Source organism: Pelodiscus sinensis, chromosome 4 (genome assembly GCF_049634645.1).
Source record: "Pelodiscus sinensis isolate JC-2024 chromosome 4, ASM4963464v1, whole genome shotgun sequence".
Taxonomy (NCBI): Eukaryota; Metazoa; Chordata; order Testudines; family Trionychidae; genus Pelodiscus; species Pelodiscus sinensis.
Genome location: NC_134714.1, coordinates 122,800,766 through 122,825,840, shown reverse-complemented (window position 1 = coordinate 122,825,840; position 25,075 = coordinate 122,800,766). Strand labels below are relative to the sequence as shown.

At 47.5% G+C, this 25,075-nt stretch overlaps 1 protein-coding gene across 1 annotated transcript in view; it reads left to right on the top strand.

Annotated features, from left to right (window-relative positions):
• Positions 1-25,075, top strand: part of LOC112547202 (solute carrier family 9 member C1) — a 384,930-nt gene that overhangs the window by 150,033 nt on the left and 209,822 nt on the right. Inside the window, exons 15-16 of the mRNA XM_025188925.2 lie at positions 9,007-9,202; positions 12,884-13,072. Of these exons, the coding sequence (XP_025044710.1) occupies positions 9,007-9,202; positions 12,884-13,072 (385 nt within the window). The remainder of the gene's footprint in view (positions 1-9,006; positions 9,203-12,883; positions 13,073-25,075) is intronic.

Here is a 25,075-nt window from a genome sequence, read left to right as displayed (position 1 = left end):
GGCAGAACTGGACACAATACTCCAGATGTGGCCTCACCAGAGCCGAATAAAGGGGAATAATGACATCTCTGGATCTGCTGGCAATGCTCCTCTTCATGCAACCTAATATGCCATTAGCCTTCTTGGCTACAAGGGCACACTGTTGACTCATATCCAGCTTCTCATCCACTGTAACCCCCAGGTCCTTTTCTGCAGAACTACTACTTAAGTGGTTGGTCCCCAGCTTGTAACAATGCTTGGGATTCTTCCATCCCAAGTGCAGGACTCTGCACTTGTCTTTGTTGAACCTCATCAGATTTCTTGTGGCCCAATCCTCCAATTTGTCTAAGTCACTCTGAACCCTATCTCTGCCCTTAAGCATTTCTACCTTTCTTAGGGTGTGTCTAGACTACTGAGTTTTGTCGACAAAAGTGGAGTTTTGTCGACAAAACTATACCAGCGTCTACACTACCGCTGAGTTCTGTCGACATAATGTCGACAGAACTCAGCAGTTTTGTCGACGCTGGTATACCTCATTTTACGAGGCATAACACCTTCTGTTGACAGAGTTCTGTCGACAGAAGGTGTTATTACCTGTAGGGTTGCGTCCAGACTACGGGGTTCTGTCGACAAAGCAGCTTGCTTTGTCTACAGAACTCAATGTGTCTGGACGCTCTATGTCGACAGAAGTTTTGTCGACAGTATCTGTCGACAAAACTTCTGTCGACAAAACCCGGTAGTCTAGACGTACCCTTAGTGTCATCTGCAAACTTGCTGAGGGTGCAATCCATCCCCCCAATCCAGGTCATTAATAAGGATATTGAACAAAACCGGTCCTAGACCCAAACCTTGGGGCACTCCACTAGAAACTGACCACCATCCTGACATCAAGCCATTGATCACTACCCGCTGGGCCCAGGCTTCTAGCCATCTTTCTATCCATCTTACTGTCCATTTATCCAATCCACATTCCCTTAACTTGCTTGCAAGAATATTGTGGAAGACCGTATCAACAGCCTTGTTAAAGTTAAGGTATATCACATCCACTGACTTTCCCACATCCACAGAGCCAGTTACCTCATCATAGAAGCTAATCAGATTGGTCAGGCACAATTTTCCCTTTGTGAATCCATGCTGACTATTCCTAATCACTTTCCTCTCTTCCAAGTGCCTCATAATGGATTCCTTAAGGATCCCTTCCATGATTTTTCCAGGAACCGAGGTAAGACTGACCGGCCTATAGTTCCCTCAATCGTCCTTCTTCCCTTTTTTGTAGATGGGCACTACATTTGCCTTTTCCAATCATCCGGGATTTCTCCCAATCTCCATGACTTTTCAAAGATAATGGCCAATAGCTACTCAGTGACATTTGTCAACTCCCTCAGTACCCTAGGATGCGTTAAGTCCGGACCCATGTATTTGTGTACGTTTAGCTTTTCTAAATAGTTCCTAACCTGTTCTTTACCTACCAAGGGCTGTCCATCTTCATCCCATCTTGTGTCACTTAGCGCATTAGTCCGGGAGCCCATCTTGTCTATGAATACAGATGCAAAGAAAGCATTGAGTACTTTAGCTTTCCCCACATCATCTGTCACTAGGTTACCTCCTTCATCCAGTAGGGGCCGCACACCCTCTCTGATCACCTTCTTCCTGTTAACATGCCTGTAGAAACCTTACTTGTTATCCTTCACATCCTTAGCCAGTCGCAATTCCATTTGCACTTTTGCCTTTCTGATAACCCCCCAGCATTCTCGAGCTATACATTTAAACTCCTCCCTGGTCATTTGTCCAAGTTTCCACTTTTTGTAAGCTTCCTTTTTGTGCTTAAGTTCACCAAGGATTTCCCCTGTAAGCCAATCCGGTCTTCTATCATGTTTGCCTCTCTTGCTACGCGTCGGGATGGTTTCTTTCTGTGCCTTTAATAAGGCTTATTTAAAATACTGCCAGCTGTCCTGGACTCCTTTCCCCTTCATGTTAGCATCCCTGGGGATTCTGCCCATCAGGTCTTTCAGGGAGTCAAAATCTGCTTTTTTGAAGTCCAAGGTGTGTATTTTACTACTCTCTTTTCTTCCTTTGGTCAGGATCCTGAAATCTACCATCTCATGATCACTGCTTCCCAGGTTGTCACCCACCTCCACTTCCCCTATTAGTTCCTCCCTGTTTGTGAGCAGAAGGTCAAGCTGCGCACGGCCCCTGGTCGGATCCTTCAGCACTTGTGCCAAGAAGTTATCCCTAACATTCTCCAAAAACTTCCTGGATTGCCTGTGTACTGCCGTATTGGTTTCTCAACAGATGTCAGGGTGATTAAAACCCCCCACGAGAACCAGGGCCTGCGATCCGGAAGCTTCTTTCAGTTGTCCGAAGAGAGCCTCATCTACCTCATCCACGTGATTCGGTGGCCTGTAGCAGACACCAACCACAACATCACTGCTGTTGTTTGTTCCTTTAAACTTAACCCATAGATTCTCAACAAGTTTTTCTCCCTCTTTATCCTGGAGTTCAGAGCAGTCATAGTGTTCTCTTACATATAGTGGAACTCCTCCTCCTTTTCTCCCCTGCCTGTTCCTCCTGAACAGTCTATACCCTTCCATGACTGTGCTCCAGTCATGCGAATCATCCCACCAAGTGTCTGTTATCCCAATTAAATCGTATTTCTTGGTTCATGTGGAAAAAGTGAATAAATAAAAATTACACAAAAACTAAGGTTCACCAAAGGAAATTAATAGATAGCAGGTTTAAAACAAAAAAAGGAAGTACTTCATACAATGCACAGTCAACCTGTGGAATTCCTTGCCTGAGGATGTCATGAAGTCCAAGACTAAAACAAGGTTTAAGAAAGTGCTAGATAAGTTAATGAAGATAGGTCTATCAGTGGTCATTAGTCATGACTGGCAGTGTTCCTAGTCTCTATTTTTCAGAAGCTGGAAAAGGGCAACAGGGGATGGATCTTTTGATGATTACCTGTTCTGTTCTTTCCTTCTGGGGTATGTGGCATTGACCACTGTTGGACAGTAAAGGGCTATATGGACCCTTGGTCTGATCACCTGTGGTTCCTAGCTTGTAGCAGTACATGGGATTCTTCCTTCTGAAGTGTAGGATTTTGCTCTTGTACTTGTTGAACCTCATCAGACTTTGTTTGCTGGTAAGAATACTATGGGAGACCATATCAAAAGCTTTGCTAAAGTCAAGGTATTTCACATCCACTGTTTTCTCCATATCCACAGAGCTAGTTAGCTCATCATAGAAGACCATCAGATTGATGCCTTTGGTGAATACTCTTTCTGATCACCTTCCTTTAGTACAAGTGTTTCAGAATGGATTCCTTGAGGATTTTTCCAATGATTTTGTGAGGCTGACCAGTATGTAGTTCCTTCTCCTTTTTAAAAGATGGGCATCTGCCTTTTTCCAATTGTTGACTCCCCAGATCGCCAGTTTTCAAAATAACGGCCAGTGGCTCTGCAATCACATCAACCAATTCTCTCAGCACCCTTGTATGTATTAGATCCAGCCCCCCATGGACTTATATCCAGTTTTTCTAAATAGTCTTTAAACTGTTTTTTCACGACTGCTCACCTCCTTCCTATACTGTGCTGTCCAGTGCAGCAGTCTAGAGCTGACTTTGTTGGTGAAGATCAAGGCAAAAAAAGCATTTTTAAGTACAGGCAGTCCCCGGGTTACGTACAAGATAGGAACTGTAGGTTTGTTCTTAAGTTGAATTTGTATGTAAGTCGGAACTGGCGTCCAGATTCAGCCGCTGCTGAAACTGACCAGCGGCTGTGTGACGGCGCGTTGGGGGTCCCCCGTCTCCTGCACCCCGAAATGGCACAAACAGACCGCACCAGCCGGTGGAGTAGAGGAAGTTTATTGCCTCTCCAGGATACAGCACAGCACAGATGGAATCTGGTCACAGAGCTGGGCTAGGATGCCTCAGGCCCCCTTGAGTTGGGGGGAGACTGGGCCCCTAAACTCCAGCCCCTTTCCCTAGGCTGTCTCCTCCATGCTCACAGACAGCCAGCAACCAACTCACTAACTTCCAGCCCTGCCCCCCAGCCAGGGCAGCATCCACCTTCCTTTGTTCCTCTCCATGGGGGGTGTCTGGCCACTGGTTTGCATAGTGACTCATCCTGTTTGGCTGGGTCCTGGTACCCACGGCAGCCAGTGGGGGTTACCCCAGAGCCAGCAGCATAGAAACCAGCCAGGTACCCCCACTACGTCACAGTTCTCCCCCTTCTGAGAGCGAACTGAGCAGGGTCACTCCGCTCGTGACCTAGGGAAGTTCGGGTCCTCTGCGTGGGAACCCGCCCTGGGGACATGGGTGCTCCCCTTGACTCGGGCCGCCCGTGGCGAGGCCCCACATGAGCTGGCTTCCCTCTGTCCACTCGCCGCCCCACTCCGGGGCGACTGGCACAGGCCTGTTCTCGGGGGTCACACCCACCCTTCCGCTGGCCTTGATCTCTGGCCAGGGTCTCTCGGGCCGGGGCCATGAGCCCAGCGAGCCTTCTCTGGACAGCCAGGGCAGCTTCCACCCCCGATGCTCCATCCAGGGAGATCTTCCCCTCCCATAACTCTCTCAGCAAGCCCAGAGGGTCCTCTATCTGGGGTAGAGACCCCCAAACCGCTTTCCTACTGTCTTGGGCCTTCCCGCCCCTCTGGCAGGAGTCACAGGACCGGCAGTACCGCTGCACGGCTGTAAAGATTCCCGGCCAGTAGAAGTGCTGGAGCAGCCTCAGCCGGGTGCTCCGGATCCCCCGGTGGCCCCCAACGGGGACGTCGTGGGCCAAATACAGCAGCTTGAGGCGATACTTTCGGGGGACGACCAGCTGCCGCTGGACCCTCCATGCCCTCGCCTTCCTGGGGGAAAGCCATTCACGGAACAGGAGTCCACGCTCCTGCAGGAATCTCTCCTGGCCACCTCTCCCCCGGGGCTGAGCTGCACGGAGGCCAGCCTGGTCCCTCAGCCTCTGCAAGGAGGGGTCTGCCTGCACCTCAGCCTGGAATTCAGCTGCTGAGGCAGGGATCGGGACCTGTCCCCCACCTCTGCCTAGGTCCGGAGTCCCAGCCTGGCTGGACCCCGTGTCCACTGGGATGGGACCCTGAGGACGCTGCCAGGAGTCCTTCCCTGGACCCACGTTGTCAGCCCCCCGCTGGCTCTGGCTCCGGGTAGTGACTAGAGCCCGCTGGGATTCATGGGGCCACTCCTCTAGGTCATTCCCCATCAGCACCTCGGTGGGCAAGTGCGGGTGCACCCCCACTTCCTTGAGGCCTTCCTTTGCCCCCCATTTCAGATGCACCCTGGCTACAGGCACCTTAAACGGGGACCCGTCTATGTCCTTCAGGGTCAGCTGCGTGTGGGGTAGTATCCGGTCTGGGGCCACTATATCGGATCGGGCCAGCATCACCTCCACCCCCGTGTCCCAGAAGCCCGTCACCTTCCTACCATCCACCTCCAGGGGTATGAGGCACTCGCTCTGCAGGGGCCGTCCTGCCCCCACACGGTACACGGAGAAATCCGCCTCCCGAGGGTCGGACCTCCCAGGGGAGGTGCACTGAGCATCCTTCCCCTCTCTCTGAGCTGAGGTTTGCCTGCCAGCCCCTGCCTCTGGGGCAGCCTGCCCTTCCTCCCGCCCCAGCCAGTTAACCCTGGAAAGTCCCCGGTCCTGGGACCTGGTGCACTGAGCCCTCTTGTGGGTTACCATCCTTCCTGCAGAGCAGCACAGGGAAGGCTCGGTATTAAGGGCTTAGCACCCAGAAAAGTAACCCCCAGATTAGTCTTACCCTTTTAAAAGTTTTACACAGAGAAATCTCATCAGTTAGTTCCCTTTATCAATGAGAGAGAGATTCGCAGTGGTTGTGTCCCATCCCCCCTTCCCCTCAAGCCGCGTAACATTTTTTACACTGGGCCCGATAATAAACAAAAATGTTTTTATTAAGTACAAAAAGTAGGATTTAAGTTGTTGCAAGTGAAGATAGTCAGAAAAAAGTAAGTTAATACATTAAAATGAATAGAAAAATACATAACTGATTCTAATCCAGTAAGACACTCGTTACATGCAAATTCATATCCTAAACAGCTGTTCTTATTTCAGATAGAAGCTGCAAATCAGAGTGGATCTCTTATTCTGACTTGGGTCTACAGCCGTCTTTAAAGTTCTTTTTTATCTTCATAGGGTGTGCCAGGCTGTTTCAAAAGCCAGCTGAAAACAAAAGCTGATTGTTTCTTATTGCTTAAATAGACTTCCTCCATAGCCAAAGGAATTATTAGTTTTCCATAGGGATGGGGGATGCAAAACAATCAGGTCCAAGATAGAGTCCAATATTAGGTGGTATGGTCACGTGTCTTTTTAGGACCAATCAAAGTTTGGTCTTACAGGATAAGCACAATCATTCACAAGTCACTGATTTGAATACTGAATCATTAAATTCCCGAAGTACCACTATAATGGTCCTCATTATTTTTAGAATGATAAACAGATTCACACTTCATATTTCTAATTTCACATACAAGAATGACACATGCACAAAAATTGTATTATACAGATTTAGCAGATTGTAACTGTAAAATTGATATGTTTTATGACCTCTTTTGCATAAAGCATCTTCAAATTATGCATATTCGTATTCCACTTCTTCAAATGACTGGAGTATTAGGAGGAGGGAAAAAAAAGAGAAAAGGGGAAAAAAGACAGTGAGTAGATTGTTCAAGTACAGTAAACTTCCGATAATCCGGCACCTTTCGGACCCAGGGGGTGCCGGATTATCAGATATGCCGGACTATCAGAAGGGGGGGCTATGAGGGGTCTGGAGTGGGGTGGGAGGGGATGCCACCCCAGACCCCTCATAGCCCCTCTTTACGATAGTCCGGCTCTGCCCCAGGCGTCCCTGATTCAGCTGCTGCTGGTCAGTTTCAGCAGCAGCTGAATCGGGGATGCCTGCAATAGAGCAGCTGGGGTGCTGCCGGGTTGGTCCCGCAGCGCCGAGGTGTGGTGCTACGGCACCAACCCAGCAGCACTCCAGCTGCTCTTGGGGACGTATGGGACAGAACAGCTGGGGTACTGCACGGTTGGTTCTGCAGCGCTGCCCCTCGGGGCTGCGGGACCAACCCGGCAGCACCCCAGCTGCTCTTGGGGACGCCTGTGGCAGAGCAGCTGGAGTGCTGCCGGGTTGGTCCCACAGTGCCGAGGAGCGGCGCTACGGGACCAACCCCGCAGCACCCCAGCTGCTCTGCCACAGGCGTCTGGATTCAGCCTGCTGGTGAAACTGACGTTGCTGGTCAGTTTCACCAGCAGGCTGAATCCCAACGCCTGGGGCAAAGCAGCTGGGGTGCTGCCGGGTTGGTCCCGTAGCGCCGCCCCTCGGCACTGTGGGACCAACCCGGCAGCACCCCAGCTGCTCTGCCCCAGGGGTCCCCAAGTCAGCCGCTGCTGAAACAGATCAGCTCTGTCCCGGGCTTCCTGGAATCAGCCGCTGATCTGTTTCAGCAGCGGCTGAATCGGGGACCCCTGGGGCAGAGCAGCTGGGGTCCTGCCGGGTTGGTCCCGCAGCGCCATCCTTTGCTCTGCCACAGGCGTCCCCAAGAGCAGCTGGGGTGCTGTCGGGTTGGTCCCGCAGCCCCAAGGGGCAGCGCTACGGGACCAACCCGTCAGCATCCCAGCTTTCCCGATTCAGCTGCTGGTCAGTTTCAGCAGCAGCTGAATGGGGGAAGCCTGTCCGGCTGCCCCAGCACTTCCGGGTTCCTGATGGTGTTTTACTGTAGTTACAAGAGGCTGATAAACAAACAATGGAGGTTCTAATTGTTCTTAGCTTCTTGTAATTACTTGAACAATCTATTCACTGTCTTTCTCCCCCCCCCCCTTTCTCTCTTTCTTTCCTCTTCTGCTCCACTTCCTTATTTATTCTTGGATCTGGACTTCTAATACTCCAGTCATCTGAAGAAGAGGGTTGTGCCCATGAAAGCTCATGATATCATTTACACGTTTTATGAGTCTTGAAGGTGTTACTAGACTGTTTGTTGTTTTTTAAGTTTTTCCTGTTACAGAGTAACTCAGTGACCCCTCTGAAAATATTAATATTCATAAGCCAATTTTCACAAAGCACTGGAGGTCCATCACAGAGTCATCTGTAGTGGAACATATATATTCATGATCATTCAAAGGAGGAAAAAAGTTACCTGTACAGTAACTGTTGTTTTTCAAAAGCGACGAGGAGTCCTGTGGCACCATATAGACTAACTGAAGTGTAGGAGCATAAGCTTTCGTGAGCAAAGACCCACTTCGTCAGATGCAGGTAGTGGAAATTTCCAGAGGCAGGAATAAATATGCAGGCCAGGTTCAGGCTGGAGATGACGAGGTGGATCCAATCAAGGAGGATGAGGCCCACTTCTAGCAGCTGATCTGGAGGTGTGAATTCCAAGAGAGCAGAAGCTGCTTTTGTAGTTAGCAAGCCATTCACAGTCTTTGTTTAATCCAGAGTTGATTGTGTCAAACTTAAAGATGAACTGTAGCTCAGCAGTTTCTCTTTGAAGTCTGGTCCTGAAGTTTTTTTGCTGCAGGATGGCTACTTTTAGATCTGCAATTGTGTGTCCAGGAAGATTGAAGTGTTCCCCTACAGGTTTTTGTATGTTGCCATTCCTAATATCAGATTTGTGTCCATTGATTCTTTTACGTAGGGACTGTCCTGTTTGGCCGATGTATATAGCAGTGGGGCATTGTTGGCACATGATGGCATATATTACGTTGGTAGATGTGCAGGAGAATGTACCAGTGACAGTATGGCTGATCTGGTTAGGTCCTGTGATGGTGTTGCTGGTGTATATATGTGGGCAGAGTTGGCACCGAGGTTTGTTGCAAGGATTGGTTCCTGAGTTCGAGTTATTATACATTACTAGACCGTTAACTAATTGGTGTACTATTGTTTCAGTCAGTTTCTTTCTATAGTATATGGGAAATCCATATTCTCCTGTTTTTAGACCAAATAAAAATTAATGTGATGATAAAGTCCTAACATTATTTTCATAACGTTGGTTTACAGGAACAAGATTCTGAAGCTGTGTCACCAAATTGTATTTATGGAAGAATTTGAGTACATAAGTCACATAGTAACATTATTGAATTTCGTTCCCATTTTAATGGATTTTATGCCATATCTAAGTGAATTATATCGTAACCAACTAAAAATCTCTAACTACTATTTCATCGGTTTGTATATACTAGAGGCATCATTAAAGGTATTCTAAGAATTATATTTTTTCCATGAATGGTAATTTTTCTTGTTGTTTTTTCTTAGAAATGCAAAATTCTATTTAATGGAAAGATGCTTAAAAATATTGTACAAACGGGATTCTTTTTGTTATAAAACACAATGACTTGTTTGCCCTTGGCAGGTTGTTCCATCTTTTAAATGATCTTCTATTGTATTAATGATGTTTTTTTCAGATTAACTTGAATTTTTCCACACCACAGCATAAAATTATTAACTTATTTTCTGAGCTTATTAATGGATGATTCTTACTTTTTTTATCCACCCACACTATTATGTCTTGTTCTTTGTGCATGACCATTTAGGTATACAGGCAGTCCCCAGGTTATGTACAAGATAGGGACTGTAGGTTTGTTCTTAAGTTGAATCTGTATGTAAGTCGGAACTGGCGTCCAGATTCAGCCGCTGCTGAAACTGATCAGTTTCAACAGCGGCTGAATCTGGACGCCAGTTCTGACTTACATACAGATTCAACTTAAGAACCCCAGACATCCCCAAGTCAGCTGCTGCTGAAACTGATCAGCGACTGATTCCAGGAAGCCCGGGGCAGGGGCTTCCTGTAGTCAGCCACTGGTCAGTTTCAGCAGCGGCTGACTTGGGGACGCCTGGGGCAGAGCAGCTGGGGTGCTGCTGGGTTGGTCCCCATCAGACCAGAGGCACCGGGAGCAAAGCGGCAGCGGCGGCGGGGTGCCGCGCCTCTGAGGCTTTGCTCTGGCAAAGCCTCAGAGGCGCGGGACCCCTCTGCCTCCCCGGCTTTGCTCCAGGTGTCCCTGGTCTGCTGGAGACGGTCCCCAGCACACCAGGGGCACCTGGAGCAGCTTTTCTCGCCCCGGAGGTCGAGGTGGCGGGACCGCTGCGCTCTGGGCGGTCCCGCTGCCTGCGAGCTCTGGGGCGAGAGAGCCCCGTTCGTAAGTGCAGATCCGACATAAGTCGGATCCGCGTAACTCGGGGACTGCCTGTACTCTATATCTCTGAGTAATGAAATTACTATGTTACTTCTTATGCATCATCATTCCTATGTTAATAAGAGCCCTAGTGGTACAGAAGGGGGCAATTTTTATTTCAGCTCTACATAATAGTATCTGAACACTGAGTTTTTAAATCAGACAGGATCTTCAAGTGGCCCCTGCAAGGTTTCATGTTTGGAGTGTGCTGGTGATGGAGTTCTGATAATGGAACATTACACAGTAGTGCCTGTAGCAGTGTTCTCAGGTCCCATCCTGTTCCTAATCATTCTGAGAACCAGGCTATAAAAGGGAGGTAGCACTTCAGACATGTCAGTACTTTTATTTTATTTTATTTTATAGAGTTATTTTGTTTATTTTCCATTAGTTTTGGAGTTCTTAACCTACATTTTGGCACTTGCATCTTGTGGTATGGAGCTAAAGGGAAAAAGACCAGATTTCAAGATAGAATTATAGAATATTAGAATTGGAAGGGACTTCTAGAGGTGAAGTGCAGTCTCCTGCACTCACAGCAGGACCAAGCACCATCTAGATCTTTTTATCTAACCTGCTCTTAAATATCGCCAATTATGGAGATTCCACAACCTCTATAGGCAGTTTATTCCAGTGTTCAACCACTGTGACAGGACGGTTTTCCTAGCGTCCAGCCTAAATCTCCTTTGCTGCACTCTGTGCCCATTGCTTCTTGCCCCATCATCAGAGGATAAGGAGAATATTTCTTCTCCCTCCTCCTTGTAACACTCTTTTGGGTACTGAAAGCTGTCTTGTCCCCTCTGTCTTCTCTTTTTCAAAATAAACAAACCCAGTTCTTTCAGTCTTCCTTCATAGGTCATTTTTTCTAGTCCTGTAATTATTTTTGTTGCTCTTCTCTGGACCTTCTCCAGTTTCTCTACATCTTTCCTGAAGTATGGTTACCACAATACTTGAAATGAGGCCTAATCAGAGCAGAGTAGAGAAGAAGAATTACTTCATGTCTTGCTTACCACACTCCTCTTAATTCATCCTAGGAAGCTGGTGGGGGCGGGGGAGAGGGATTGCTTTTTGGTTGGTTGGTTGGGTTTTTGGTTGGGCTTTTTTTTTTCCCCCCAATAATGTCACACTGTTGACTCATATTTAGCTTGTGGTCTGCTATGACCCTTAGATCCCTTTCTACGGTACTTCTTCTAGACAGTCACTTAATATTTTGTATGTGTGAAACTGATTGTTCCTCCCTAAGTAGAGTACTTTGCATTTATCCTTATTGATATATGATGTATGCCTGTTGTCCTGCTCTATTCTCCATTTCAGATCTTAGATGAGGCATGTGGCTTGCCTGGGAACAGGGCATTTTTCTTCATCTTATCTCTCATCTAGCTGCAGCACCTAACGATCTTATAAAGAATGCCTAAAGAGGTTCCAAGCTACACTGCTTCAGGAGGCCCTGGCAATAAACCCACTGGATTCAAATCCCCTACATGATTTGAGAGTACAATCAGATTGTATCCACCTGTGGAGGGCAAGCAACAAACTAAAACTCTTCACAAGGCACTGTCCTCCACTTCTGGTGTCGTATCAAACCCTTCAGTGCAGAAGGATCCAATCCCCCCACCTGTGTGGAGGACACCATATTGTAGGGTAAAATGGCATCTTCCACACAAGTAAGGGCCCCTAAATTGAATCTTGTAAAATGTTCCCAATGGGCAGATGCTTCCACTGGTGACAAGTAGCATCAAAGTGCTCTTTAATAGCCTTGTCCTCAGAATATTTAAGAAAACTGGGAGAGGGGAGAACAGGAGTAGGTGCAAGAGCACTCCAATGGGCACTGCTATGATTAAATATTCCACTGTCATAGCTGTACCACTGACATCTCAAGAGAGTGAATGTGCAGAGTCCATTTTGAAAAACTCCAATTACAAGTGAATAAATTTCATATTTTCAATAAATAATTATCCATTTTAAAAATGGAGTGGAATGTGGTTGTTTGGAAAGTCTTAAGTTTTTAAGCGCTTTTGATATTTTTTACCAAAAAAATTAGAGAAATATACCTCAGAGTAACAGTCCATTGACTATGGCCCCCTTGTAGGGTGCAAGCAACATGGCAGAGCTAGGTTCATGCTCTGCCTAAATTGGAGGAGTAATGTGAACACACATCTCCCACATCCTGAATCAGTTTGTCTCTCTTTCCAAATCTCTCCTGTTGGAGGTGTTCTGCTTGAATTATTTCTATAAACATTCATTAGTCCAATAAGAAAAAGAAGTGTCCTAGGTAGGGGGAAGGTTATGTTCCCCCAGTAATCACCTATGAAGTGAGTGGCCCATGCATAACTCAGCTACTCCTGCTGTGTTCTGAAGCCAGAATTTAAGTCTTACACAGTTTACATATGTGTTTCAAGTTGCGTATGTGCAGTTGCGGAAAGGTAATATTTACCTTTCAAAAATTACCTTTGAGAACAGAAAAGCTAGAAATAAAATATTTGTTTTTATTTTAAAGATTTTAATTTTGCGTAAGTTGGTTGTTAAGACCAATAGTAGGGATGTGTTGTGCTCTGTGAATAGAGGGATGAGTAGATTTGTCAAATCTGGGGTAGTGTTGAAAAATGTATTATAATTGTTTCCAGATTTGAGTAAAAGCTCAATGTATTTTTTTGTTTTTATAATGCAAATGATGGGATGAATCTAAATACTTTGTTTCTTCTGAATAACAGGTTGTGGCCATGGGGAGGACGTACATCTTTCATCATTGGAATTGTTTTGACCTAGTGATCATAATAATTGCACTGATAGATATCATGATTATTAATGTTTTTAAGCCACTTCACCGAACAGACCATATGATTAAGATTGTCAGGATATTCCGAGTTATTCGCCTTATTAGACTTCTTCGTGTTTTGAAGGTAAAGATAAAGATTTATATAGTTTTTAACACAGAATTATATAAACATGCAACTTTGTATTTCATTTTCATGTGCAGTAAATGTAAACCAAATTCTCAAATATTATTGTTTTAAATCTGTGTGGCTTCTCCTTGATGTGACATCCCATTATGTGCTTTGCTGGTGACGTCTCACAGCATACTGCACAGAGAGCATGGGAGTATGTTGCATGCTTATATCACTAAGATAAAACCGTATTTCTTCTTTATAAAACTGCCTTCCCACATCTACTCTTAAATTTGTATGATATATCACATGCTCTGTTGAACAATTGAATGTAGTTTAGAAGAGGATCATTGCAGTCTGTGTGTCAGCATTAACGGTTAGGGGCGTACAACCAATCCTTCTCAAATTCTGATAGAAATGTAGCCGTGTTAGTCTGGTGTAGCTGAAACAAAATACAGGACTATGTAGCACTTCAAAGACTAACAAGATGGTTTATTAGATGATCAGCTTTCATAGGCCACGAAAGCTGATCATCTAATAAACCATCTTGTTAGTCTTTGAAGTGCTACATAGTCCTTTTTTTTCTCAAATCCTGGTTGTCTGATTTCTCTCAAATAGAATAATCTGAGGGTTACTAATCACACATTGTTCTCCTTGTTTTGTTTTATTAAATTCTAATTCATGAGGAAAGATTTTCTTTCCCCCTTTCCCCCAATTCTAAATCTTTATATGTGTAACCCCTCCTGTTCACTAGCCCAGTGTGAGGTTATTCAGCAGACTGGAATCCTTATGACTTCTTACACAACTGTAGGAGGCTGGGCCTGAGGCCCCTTGGTGTGCTCTGCGTTGTGTTATTATGTGTGTGCACCACAGACCAGATCCACTCAGAGAAACCACCAGGAATAGGCTTTATTCTGTGGGGAAAAAAAACAACAAAAAACAAAACCAAACACAGAGAACAGGATTTCAGTTCAGCAGCCCATCCTCTCTGCGTGCAGCTTGCATGCTGCTTCTAGCTCAGACCCTGCTGGGGGCAGAGGGTACATCCTGGCAGGAACCAGGAAGTTCTCCCAACATGCCGCAGTTTGTAGTCCACAACTTGTAGTTCTCAGGGCTGGTGTTGAAGCACACTGGACCTTGGGCTACACCCTTCCCCCATGTATTGAAAGGGTGACCTCGTCCTTTTCCTTAGTCAAAAACCTCTCAGCTTCATGCTGCATGTCCCACAGTAGCTGTGGCCAAAACCCCCAGTCTCTGCTCTTCTTCATCAGGCAGCCCTCTTTTCCATATTGAGCTGTACAGGTGCCCTGCACTGTCTGGTTGATCACCGTGGAATTGGTGCATTATCTCTAGGCACCTCTTTGGTCTGGACCCACTCAGTCTGCCCTTCTCCAATCCAATTCGGTTCATTCAGACTCTCCTCGGTTTGGTCGGCCTCTTCTGTTGCTCCCATGGTCTGGTCAGGCTCATTCAGGTCAGAGTGCCAAGAGTCTGAGTCAAAATGGTCTGGGTCTGAGGACTCACTGCAGTGTAACCATGGCTCCTCTTCATTGTTCTGCCTGTCCCCCATGTCCGAGGTATCCCCTGTGTGTGTCATCCTCCTATGGGTTTTCTTTTCCCTGTAGCCACCTGGCTTATCTATAGGGCCGCCAGTAAGTTTCATTCCTGCTCCTGCCTGCAACGGGAGGCTTCCCTCAAGTTCTGGCATGGCTCCCTGCATGTCTGCTTCCCTGCCTACTGGTTGACTGACTCCACTGATTGGTAGACACATGCATGGCGTAATTTGGTTAAGGTGTATCACCTATTCCACCCCTCCTGATTCTGGCCGTACTACATAGATAGGCAAGTCCCCTTGTCTTCTAATCACAATATAGAGAGTTAGTTCCCATCTGTCTCCCAGTATCGGTGTCCCTTTCTTTTCCCTGGCTACTAGCACCATGTCTCCAGGAAATCAATGGGACTTCTTGTGTCTGGTGGCCATAGTACTTGTTCTGGTGAAGTTTGGTAGCTTCAGATGCCCGTGCAGCCTGATGGTACGCTGTTTCTAGGCATTCTCTGAGCTGGGAGACTTACTCTTCCACCTCTATCCCCTCATTTCCTCGGTGGGGGAGACCCAGAACCAGATCTATCTTCATCTTTGGGTGCCAGCCAAACATTAGGAAGAATGGGGAAAACCCAGTGGACTCACGACTAATGCAATTGTAGGTGTGAGTCATGGACTCAACAGAGTCCTTCCAATTTGCCTTTTGCTCTGGACACAGAGTTCCCAGCATATTCATGAGTGTTTGGTTGAACTGCTCAGTAGTCCCATTCCCCTGCAGGTGATAGGCTCTGCTTTTTGAGATCCCCAACAGTTTCCAGAGCTGGACGAGGAGATTGCTTTCAAAATTCCTCCCCTGGTCTGTATGTATCCTTTTGAGAATGCCATAGTTGTAGATGTAATAACAGAGATATAGCCGTGTTAGTCTGGTCTAGCTGAAACAAAAGACAGGACTATGCAGCACTTTAAAGACTAACAAGATGGTTTATTAGGTGATGAGCTTTCGTGGGCCAGACCCACTTCCTCAGATAAAATTGTGGAAGAAAATTGGCGTGATCATATATACGAAAGGGATACAATAAAAAAAAAGTGAACACACATAAAAAGGACAAATCAAATTTCAGAACAGAGAGGGGATGAGGGGGGGAGGTTAATGTCTGTGGAAACAGTCTGGATGAACTGTTTCCACATCACCTTGGCCACGGTAGATGCCCGCTGTTCACAAGCAGGGTACGCTTGAGCATAGTGACTGAAGTGGTCAGTAACTACAAGGATATTCTCTGTACCCCTCCCCCTGGATGGTTCCAGGGTAAGAAAGTCAATACATGCTAGCTCCAGGGGCCTACTGGTATGGATTGAGGTTAGTGGAGCTCTGCTTTTAGAGATGTTTCTTTTTCTTAGTCAGCACCTTTTGTAGGAGAGGCACCACTTCTGTATGGTGGACTGCATGCGTGGCCAATAACAGCGAGTGTGGATGAGGTCCACTGTATGGTCAATGTCCATGTGTCCCATGTCTGTGTGCAGATAGATCTTCAAACACTTCTCTCTGGAGTTTCTCTGGTAGCACAATGTGTTGGATCTGTCCCTCTCCTGGGATTGTTGTTCTCCTGTAAATGATCCCTTCTACCACTTGCAGTCGCTTCTATTGGTTCAGTAATAACTTTACTGGTGTTACTTCCTTCTGCTTCTCCCAGGCACTGGGTGTTTGCTGTCTGGGCAGGTAGGACCTTACTTGAGAGATTACTGCATCCTTTTCCTGCAGCATCCTCAATTCTTCCTTAGGCAGGCCTGGGATTAACTCGATGGGTGGCCAATGGAGTGGCTCAGCTCTGTTGCTATCCTTTGGCCATCACTGTGGGTTGGCTACAGAAGACATTGCATCCAGCATTCAGAACGGTAGCCACCTCCTCTCTGGGTAGCTGAGACAGGTCATCAGCATTGGCATTACTTTTCCCAGGCCAGTACTTTATCGAAGTTGAACTCTGCCAGCTTTGCCATTCACCTTTGACTGGTTATATCTAACTTAGCAGTAGTAGTAACATAGGTCAGTGGATTGTTGTCAGTTAGCACTGTGAATTGGTGACCTAGAACAGGGGTTCTCAAACTTTATGATACCGCGACCCCCCTCTAAGTTGCTTGCGATCCCCCGGGGGGTTGGGACCCACAGTTTGAGAAATGTGGTCCTAGAAGATAGTGTCTAAATTTATCTCCAGCTACCCATTTTAATGACAAAAACTCCAGTTTACGGGCAGGATAATTTTTTTTCTGAGGCAGTTAAGTGCTTGCTGGCATAAGCTATAACCCTCTCCTTTCCTAACTGAACCTGTGCCAGTACAACTCCTAGCCACTCCATAGATGCATTTGTCTAGAGCATGAATGGAAAGCTGTAATCAGCATAACCTAATATTGGTGCAGTTATTAGCTTTGTCTTCAACTCTGTAAAAGCCTGGTCACATTCCTCTGTCCCAACAAAACTGGGTATCTTAGTAGAACCCCTCTGATTTCCCCTTCTGGGCTGGGTGCCCCCTCCAATTAGTCTGAATAATGGGGCTGCCAATTTGGACTAGTCTTTGATGTATCTTCTGTAGTACCCAGTGAAACCAAGAAACTGTAACACTTCCTTTTTCGAGAGAGATGTCCCAGTTGGTGCTCCACATTAGGTCAGTGCGCCACTGCCAAGCCTCAGAGTGGAGATTTCATAGCAGTGTCCCTGGGGCTGTGCAGGTGCGCACCAGCAGGCACACGCTGTTAGGCTGCAGGCATCTCACATGCACCAGCCCCACCTCCTACTCCTCAGTAGTTCTTCGAGTGGCCCCGTGGGTGCTCCACTCTAGGTGTCGGGTCCCGGCCCAGCACCGTGGCTTGGAGAATTCTCATAGCCATGGTCCGCCAGATTGTACATGCACAGCATCTCCAAAATGTTGTTCATGACTTTGATCACGCGCGGACTGGCAACTGTCAGTTCCTCTCAACCGCCTCAGGTCACGGTCGGAGCTCCCTATGTTCTCCTATCTCTTCTCTCAAAAATGATCTTAGTTAGTTTTCTTCATCTGTAAATAGTTAAAAGTTAGTGTTAGTCGTGTTCCTGTTTCTACTGATCTTCTGTTTAAAAAAAAAAGGTTTTTTTCTTCAAAATCAATTTCTTGAAAGCGCTACGGCTAAGCGCTAAAGAACTGAAACTGACAAGGAGCGAAAGACGGGGATCAAGCAGGGTCGGCATCCAGCCACCCTCACCAGCTCCTAACAATGCCGGAGTCCCCCAGTTTTAAAAAATGTTCAGTTTGCCGGGAAGCCATGCCAGTGGCTGACGGCTATGACACTTGCATTAGGTGCCTGGGCAAATCACACATCCCTCAAAAGTACACCCACTGTTGCAAGCTTACATCGAGGGCCCGGAGGGAGCAGGAGATAAAGGTCTGTATGATGACATTTGGCAAGGAACTGCAGCCTGACTCAATGCCTCAGCCACCGCAAAAACCTCCGTTCATAAACGGAGAGCGGCTTCTCCAGGACCGGCTATTTCAAAGAGAGCGAAGCCATCCCTGATGTGCTTCCTCCCTCCGGCAGCTTCAAAAACTTCAGCAGCCTCCAAAGTGACCCCCGCGGGGTCCCGACACTCTGCTGGCCCTGGCACCAGAGCCGACTCACAGTACAGCGCTACTGCTGTAACTGAAACACTGCTGGTGCCGCAACTGACAAGCCAGTCAGCACCTGCTTCAGCGGCACCAGCTGTTGCGGCACCGGCTTCAGCGGCACCACTTGTGACGGCATCAGCTTCAGCGCCACTGTCTTCAACAGCACCGGATTCAGGGGTGCAGGTCCTTGCCACGTCACCATCAGCAGTGTTAGCAACGCCGGTACCGGGCATTCTGCCGACACCGGCAGCTGATCTCCCAGGCACTGCTCTGCTTTCACTCAGTACAGAACTCCCTGGTTGCCATGGAAACTGACAGTGCCTCAATGCCTAGGAAGGCACTGTCAAAAATTCATGTGAGAGAGAGGTCTGCCTCCCCAGTTTTCTCCCCAGGACTATCTCCTTCTTTGCCAAGTCATGTACGGTACCGTGACTATAGTGTCCTGTCCATGCCACATACAGACGGCGCAATTATAGAGACACAGTATATTTAGAATCATGTCGGTCCTGCTCACGATCTCGCTCACCTGGGCGATCATCTAGGTACGGGTCCACTAGACGCTCTCCACGATGCGTCTATTACATCCAACACAGTAGTGCATGCTCGTCACGTCATTCCTCCCCATCACTTTCTGAGCGCTATTATGGGCACTACTATAGATCGTACAATGATCGTCCCCACCGTGATCATATGTCGTCATTGCATAGGGGATCTTCCTGCAACTGCCGATCACCAAGTGCGCAATACTTACCTCAACAACCACAACAGTTAAACTCATCTCCTCCATCGAGGAGTCCAACTATCCAACAGGGCCAGTCCGAGCCAAAAGAGGGACAGCTCTCTGAAGCAGAAGACCCTAAACCAGAAACTTCTCCAGCAGACTGTACATCTTCATCACCGAATGAGGCGATATTCCTAAGTGACATATCTCCCCCGGAAGACCTAAAACAATTCCAAGATCTGTTTAAACAAGTAGCAGGCACACAAGAAATACAGCTGGCAGATGTCCCGGTTAAAAAGCACCGCCTCCTAAAGAATCTCCGTCCGCAGCAGCATGCAAAGATCGCCTTACCGATTGACGAAGCGATCATGGAAGTGGCAGATGAGATATGGCAGACGCCAACATCAGCTACTCCTACGAGTAAAAAGGCTGATAGAAAATACTTTGTATCGGCAAAGGGGTTGGATTTTCTATTCAATCAGCCCCAGCCTAATTCGTTAGTAGTTGACGCAGCGCAATGAAGAATTAAGGCGCCGCAGTACAAAAGTGCGCTCCTGGATAAAGACAATAAAAAATTAGATATATTTGACAGGAAAGTCTATTCTTCAGCCACACTATTATGCGTCGCAAACTATTCGGCCCATTTATCAAACCACAATTTTGATAATTATTCGAAACTAGCGGAGTTACTACATCATCTCCGAGACAATAAGAAACCATTACTAAAAGCAATAGTGCAAGAAGGATATGCAGCATGTAGTACCGCACTGCAGATTGCTTTGGATGTGGCTGACACAGCTGCGCGAGCCACTGCTATGGGTATCACAATAAGATCGTCATGGCTTTCATTTGCAGGAGCACCAAGGGAGCTACAAAACAAGGTTGAGGATCTGCCTTTTGATAAGCTTAAGCTTTTTGTGGCAAACACCGATGAAGTCCTTCACTCAAGCAAAGATTCTCGCATCACCCTACGTACACTGGGGATGTACACGCCCTCCTTTAAATGTAGGCGCTATTACCCTTATCAGCAAAGATATGATTTCAATTTTCCCAGACAACAAACACGTACTTTAGAGAACCAGTGCGCTAGACAACGTCCTCAGGGAAAAGGGCCCTAGCAAAACCGTTCGGCCAATCAATCTTTGGCCAAACAGCAGATTTGACTTCCATAGTCAACATGGAAAACGAAACTCTTCATCTCTTTCACCATCAACTGAGATCATATCACCATCATTGGTCCAACATCACCACAGACAGATGGGTATTAGAGGTGGTACAGTCCGGCCTCTCTATTCCCTTTCTCTCCATACCCCCTACCATCCCACCTACCCCGTCCCTTTTCAGGGACCCCTCTCACGAGCAACTGCTGAGACAAGAAGTTCAGCACTTGCTCATGATCGGGGCAATAGAGAGAGTACCCAAGCAGTTTTGGGGAAAAGGTTTTTACTCCCAATATTTTCTCACAACAAAGAAGTCGGGAGGCTGGAGACCCATCTTACACCTTTGAAAGTTCAATCGCCACCTTCAAAAAACATCGATTCAAGATGGTGACCTTAACTATCATTCCATCTTTGAACAATGAAGACTGGCTTGCAGTCCTCGTCCTGCAGGACACTTACGCCCATGTTGCTATTCACGTGGCTCACAGACGTTTTCTTTGGATACAATTAGGGGACGAACATTTTCAATACAGGGTTCTACTGCTTGGACTAGCGTGTGCCCCCAGGGTTTTCACCAAAACCATAGCGGTAGTGGCGGCCCATTTATGCAGGACGGGAATGACAATATTCCCCTATTTAGACGATTGTCTCGTCAGGGGCACAACATATATGGAGGCATGTCATATGGTGTGGACAGTATCCAGCAAGTTTGCATCTCTGGGCCTTCTCATAAATGTAAAAAAGTCATCAGTGGTTCCGTCTCAAGATCTGATTTTTATAGGTGCACGGCTTGACTCAACTGTGGCACGGGCATACTTACCAATGGAACATTTTGTGGTGATCCAAGACCTTGTACATACCGTGACGCATGCTCCAACAATTCCCACGCGCATATGTTTAGAACTGATGGGCCACATGGCTGCCTCCACCATCGAGGTGCAGAACACAAGGTTACGTTTTCGTTTCCTCCAGCATTGGTTAGCCACGATTTACATTCCAGCAAAACACAGCATTCACAGACCACTAGTACCACAACATGTATGAGAGTCCCTTCAGTGGAGGTCCAAGCCGAGCAATCTTCTCACAGGCATCCCATTTCATCGCCCACAACCTACAAGGCAAATAACCAAAGATGCTTCTCTTACAGGCTGGGGAGCACACATGGACAACCTGACGATTCAAGGTTGCTGGTCGACACAGGAAATGATGTTGCATATCGATGTGCTCGAGCTATGGGTGGCAGGGCCAGCTTTAGGAAGTGCAGGGCCCAATTCGAACAGTTTCGATGGGGCCCCGACAGCCAGGATTTTTTCTTGAGGGGAAAAAAAAACAAAAAAACAACCCACCACACATAAAAAAAGAGTCACAGCCCCTTTGAATCTCCAGTGTGACCCAAACATGCACAGGCAGTAAACGCTAATGTGAAATGATCCTGAATTAAATCATGAAATAAAAAATCGCTGAATTAAATCATGAAATAGAAGTAAAATTCGTATTGTGGTAGAGAAAAAGAAAATATCTAAAAAACTAAATGTCTGGAAAAACAAAAATAAGGGAGATAGGAGGCGCAACTTGATTTGTTAAAAAATAGGATGTTGCTTTAGATCAGTGGTCTCCAACCTTTTTACACCCAAGATCACTTTTTAAATGACAAAACAAACCAAGATCTACCGCACCGCCCCTTCCTTGAAGCCCCGCCCTCTCTATTCTCCTCCTCTCCATCACTTGCTATTCCTAACCCTTATACTGCTGCTTTTTTTCCCCCAATTCTTCTGTAGGAAGAAGTTTTTCCAACATTTGGCCTGTCTAGACTGGACCAAATATCAGAAAACTCCCTTCTTTTGGAAGCCCCCTTATTCCTCGTGGAAAGATCATGTTTGCTCTTCCACTAAAAGAAGTGGAAGAACAAACACATCCCTGGATACAGAAGAGTTTTTCTGGGATATCTCCAGAATCCTCAAAAATTCCTGCAGTCTAGCCGTACCCTCGCTGGGTTGAGACAGGATGTGTATGCTATGGGGTGGGAATGAGGGATTTGGGTGTGGGAAGGGGTGAGAGGGGCAAGCTCTGGGAGGAAATCTGGATGCAGGAGGAGGTGGATAAGGGAATGCTTGCTCAAGGAGGGGGCTCCAGGCTGAGCAGTGTTGGGGTCAGATGTAGGGTTAGGGTACTAAGCAAGCCACAGACTTCTGGATGTGAGGTTTCAGGAATTTGGGTTGGGGTATGTGAGGGGCTCAGGGTTCCAGTGTATGATAGGCTCAGATGTAAGGTCTGGGGGAAAGGGGAGTGCAGGAGTGTTATGATGCTGTGGCCAGATGGGGGCTTGGCCCCAATATGGGGTTTGTTGGCCAGGCTTCATTTTTAAATAAAATACTATGTCAAACACAAAAAGTTTCTGCATTGTCTTTATTTCTGAGAAGGGCAGAGAACCTGTTTTGAGTCAGGGGTCACTGACCCACAGAAAAGTCAGTTGGGGCCACACAAGTGAGCTGCAAAAAACCCTCCTCCAACCCCCACCCCCCAAAGCTTCATTAATGTGGCCCCCACTGTGTTGATGGGAGCAGGGGACATACTACTGGGGACAGGATGCCAGTGTGGACAGGTTTCTGCAGCTGGGGAGAGGAACAGGGGAGTGGGGAGAGGGAACAGGGGAGAGGGAACGGGAGGCCAGTGGGGACAGGTTTCTGCAGCTGGGGAGAGGAACAGGGGAGTGGAGAGAGGGAACGGGGCTGGCAGGGGAGAGGGAATAGGGGGCTGGGAGGGCAGAGAATAGGATGCCAGTGGGGACAGGTTTCTGAGGCTGGGAAGTGGAGAGAGGGAACAGGAGGGGAGTGGGAGCAGAGAGTGCCCTGCAGCCGCCTCCTCCCAAGATTCTCCCTCCCCAGAGGGAAGCCATCCAAAACCCCTCCCGCGCCTGCCCTGGGGTCAAACCCTACCTCCCACGGTGCAGACAAAACCCCTCCTGCAGTCCCGTGCCTTGGGGCCGGGGCCAAACCCCCGCTCATACCTGCCCTGGCCCTGGGGCCAAATCCCCACTCACGCCTGCTCCCCTCCCGCAACGGAGCCAATCCCTCGCTTGCACCGGCCCCAGGGCCAAACCCCCCTCCCGTGGCGGGGCCAATCCCCCGCTTGCGCCTGCCCCGGCCCCAGGGCCAGAACCTCCTTCTGCGACGCAGCCAAAACCCCTCCTGCATCTGTCCCTGGGCCAAACTCCCGCGGTGCAGCCAAAATCCCTGCGCTAAACTCACCCCTCCTGAGTCCTGCGGTCACAGTGCAGGGAAGCTGCCAGCGCCACACTCCTCCTCCAGGGCCGACACCCCCACCCGCAGCACACCCTGCACACTACAGAGCTGTGGGAGGGGAGCAGCCAGCGCACTTCTGGAATCCCTGGAAGTGGCACAAAGCTGCTTCAGAAGGACTTCTGTCCACCCCGTAGGCAGCCGGCACTACGCTGGTAGGTAGTGGGGCTTCTCGGGGGTGGGGGGGAAAATGAAGGGTGGGGAGCCCCGAACGCTCGCGATTTGCTGGCTGAGGCCTTGCGATCGACCAGTCAATCAACAGGTTGGGGGATCGTGGGGGCGTGGGGCCCAATTCAGGGGAATAAGTTGAATTGGCCTAAGGCCAGCCCTGACAGGCGGTACAACATGCTTGCAAGCATTTTCGGTCCCACATACAGAATACAACTACCAGAATCCTGATTGTGATTTAGCTTTACTCCATTCCCCAGGGAGATTCAATCTATAGTAGAAGATCTGCCCTTTGATGGCCAGAAGTTGTTTGCAGCTGACGCAAATGAAATTCTCCATTCCATGAAGGATTCCAGGGTAATGTTGAGATCTCTGGGGAGCCACAGCCAAGCACCTAGAAGAAGGCAATATAGGTACCAGCCCTATCCGAGACCTCAATGCCCTCCATAGACACAACACCACAATAGACAAGACCAGCAGAAGCAGAAACCTACGACATCACCCTTCCTCTACCAATTCTCAACAGTCTCAGCAGTCCAACAAGCAAATTTGATCATTAGGTCGAGGGAATGAAGAACCTCTCACCTATTCCAACACCATCAACACAAGCAAATTTCTTCCATCACCGATTGTTGCCTTTCTTCAACAATTGACAACGTATAACCTCTGATAAATGGGTCATGCAGATAATCAAAAAAGGCTACCTTGTTCCCTTAGTGTCCGTATCCCCTCTCCATCCCCCCTTCCCCGTCCCTCTTCAGGGACCACTTTCTCAAGATCCTCCTTCAACAAGAAGTAGAGCACCTCTTACACATTGGGGCGATTTAACTATTCCCCACACATTTTAAGAGGTAAGGGATTATACTCCCATTACTTCTTGACAGAAAAAAGATTGGGGGGTTGGAGGCCCATCCTGGACCTTCAAGTACTCAATAAATCCGCACGGAAACAAAAATTGAAGATGGTGGTGTTGGAAATAATCCAGGACACTCTGGATGCAGGTGAAAACCAGCGGAGGATTTATTATACACCAACTGATGGAGTGACACGCAGGAGTTACCCTGGTGAACACTGGTTAATTAACACAATACAATAGGTTATATAGTCAGCAGGTGGACGGAGGAAAAATGATTTGATAGGTCTAGCAGCAAGACGAAATAAGCACATAAGCCAATAGAACTACTAAAGATTACATAATATCTCCGCCCATTGCAAAGTAACAGCTCATTAATTAATATACAAGTGGTATTGGTCAAATGCCAAAACATGTCAGCAAAACAGTAATAACATTTAGTCTGCATTGATGATGATGGTTCTTATAGCAGGCCGGTATGGCCTTGAGTTGGTGCAGCACTTGGTTCTCAGGCTTATTATCTAGGAGTGAAGCAAGACAGTTTAAGCAAATTTTATGAATGTTATCTTAAGCAAAATGTGTTACGTTGCCAACTGAGACCCTGTCCGAGTGTTTTAGAACGTGGTTTCTATGGTGCCCAGG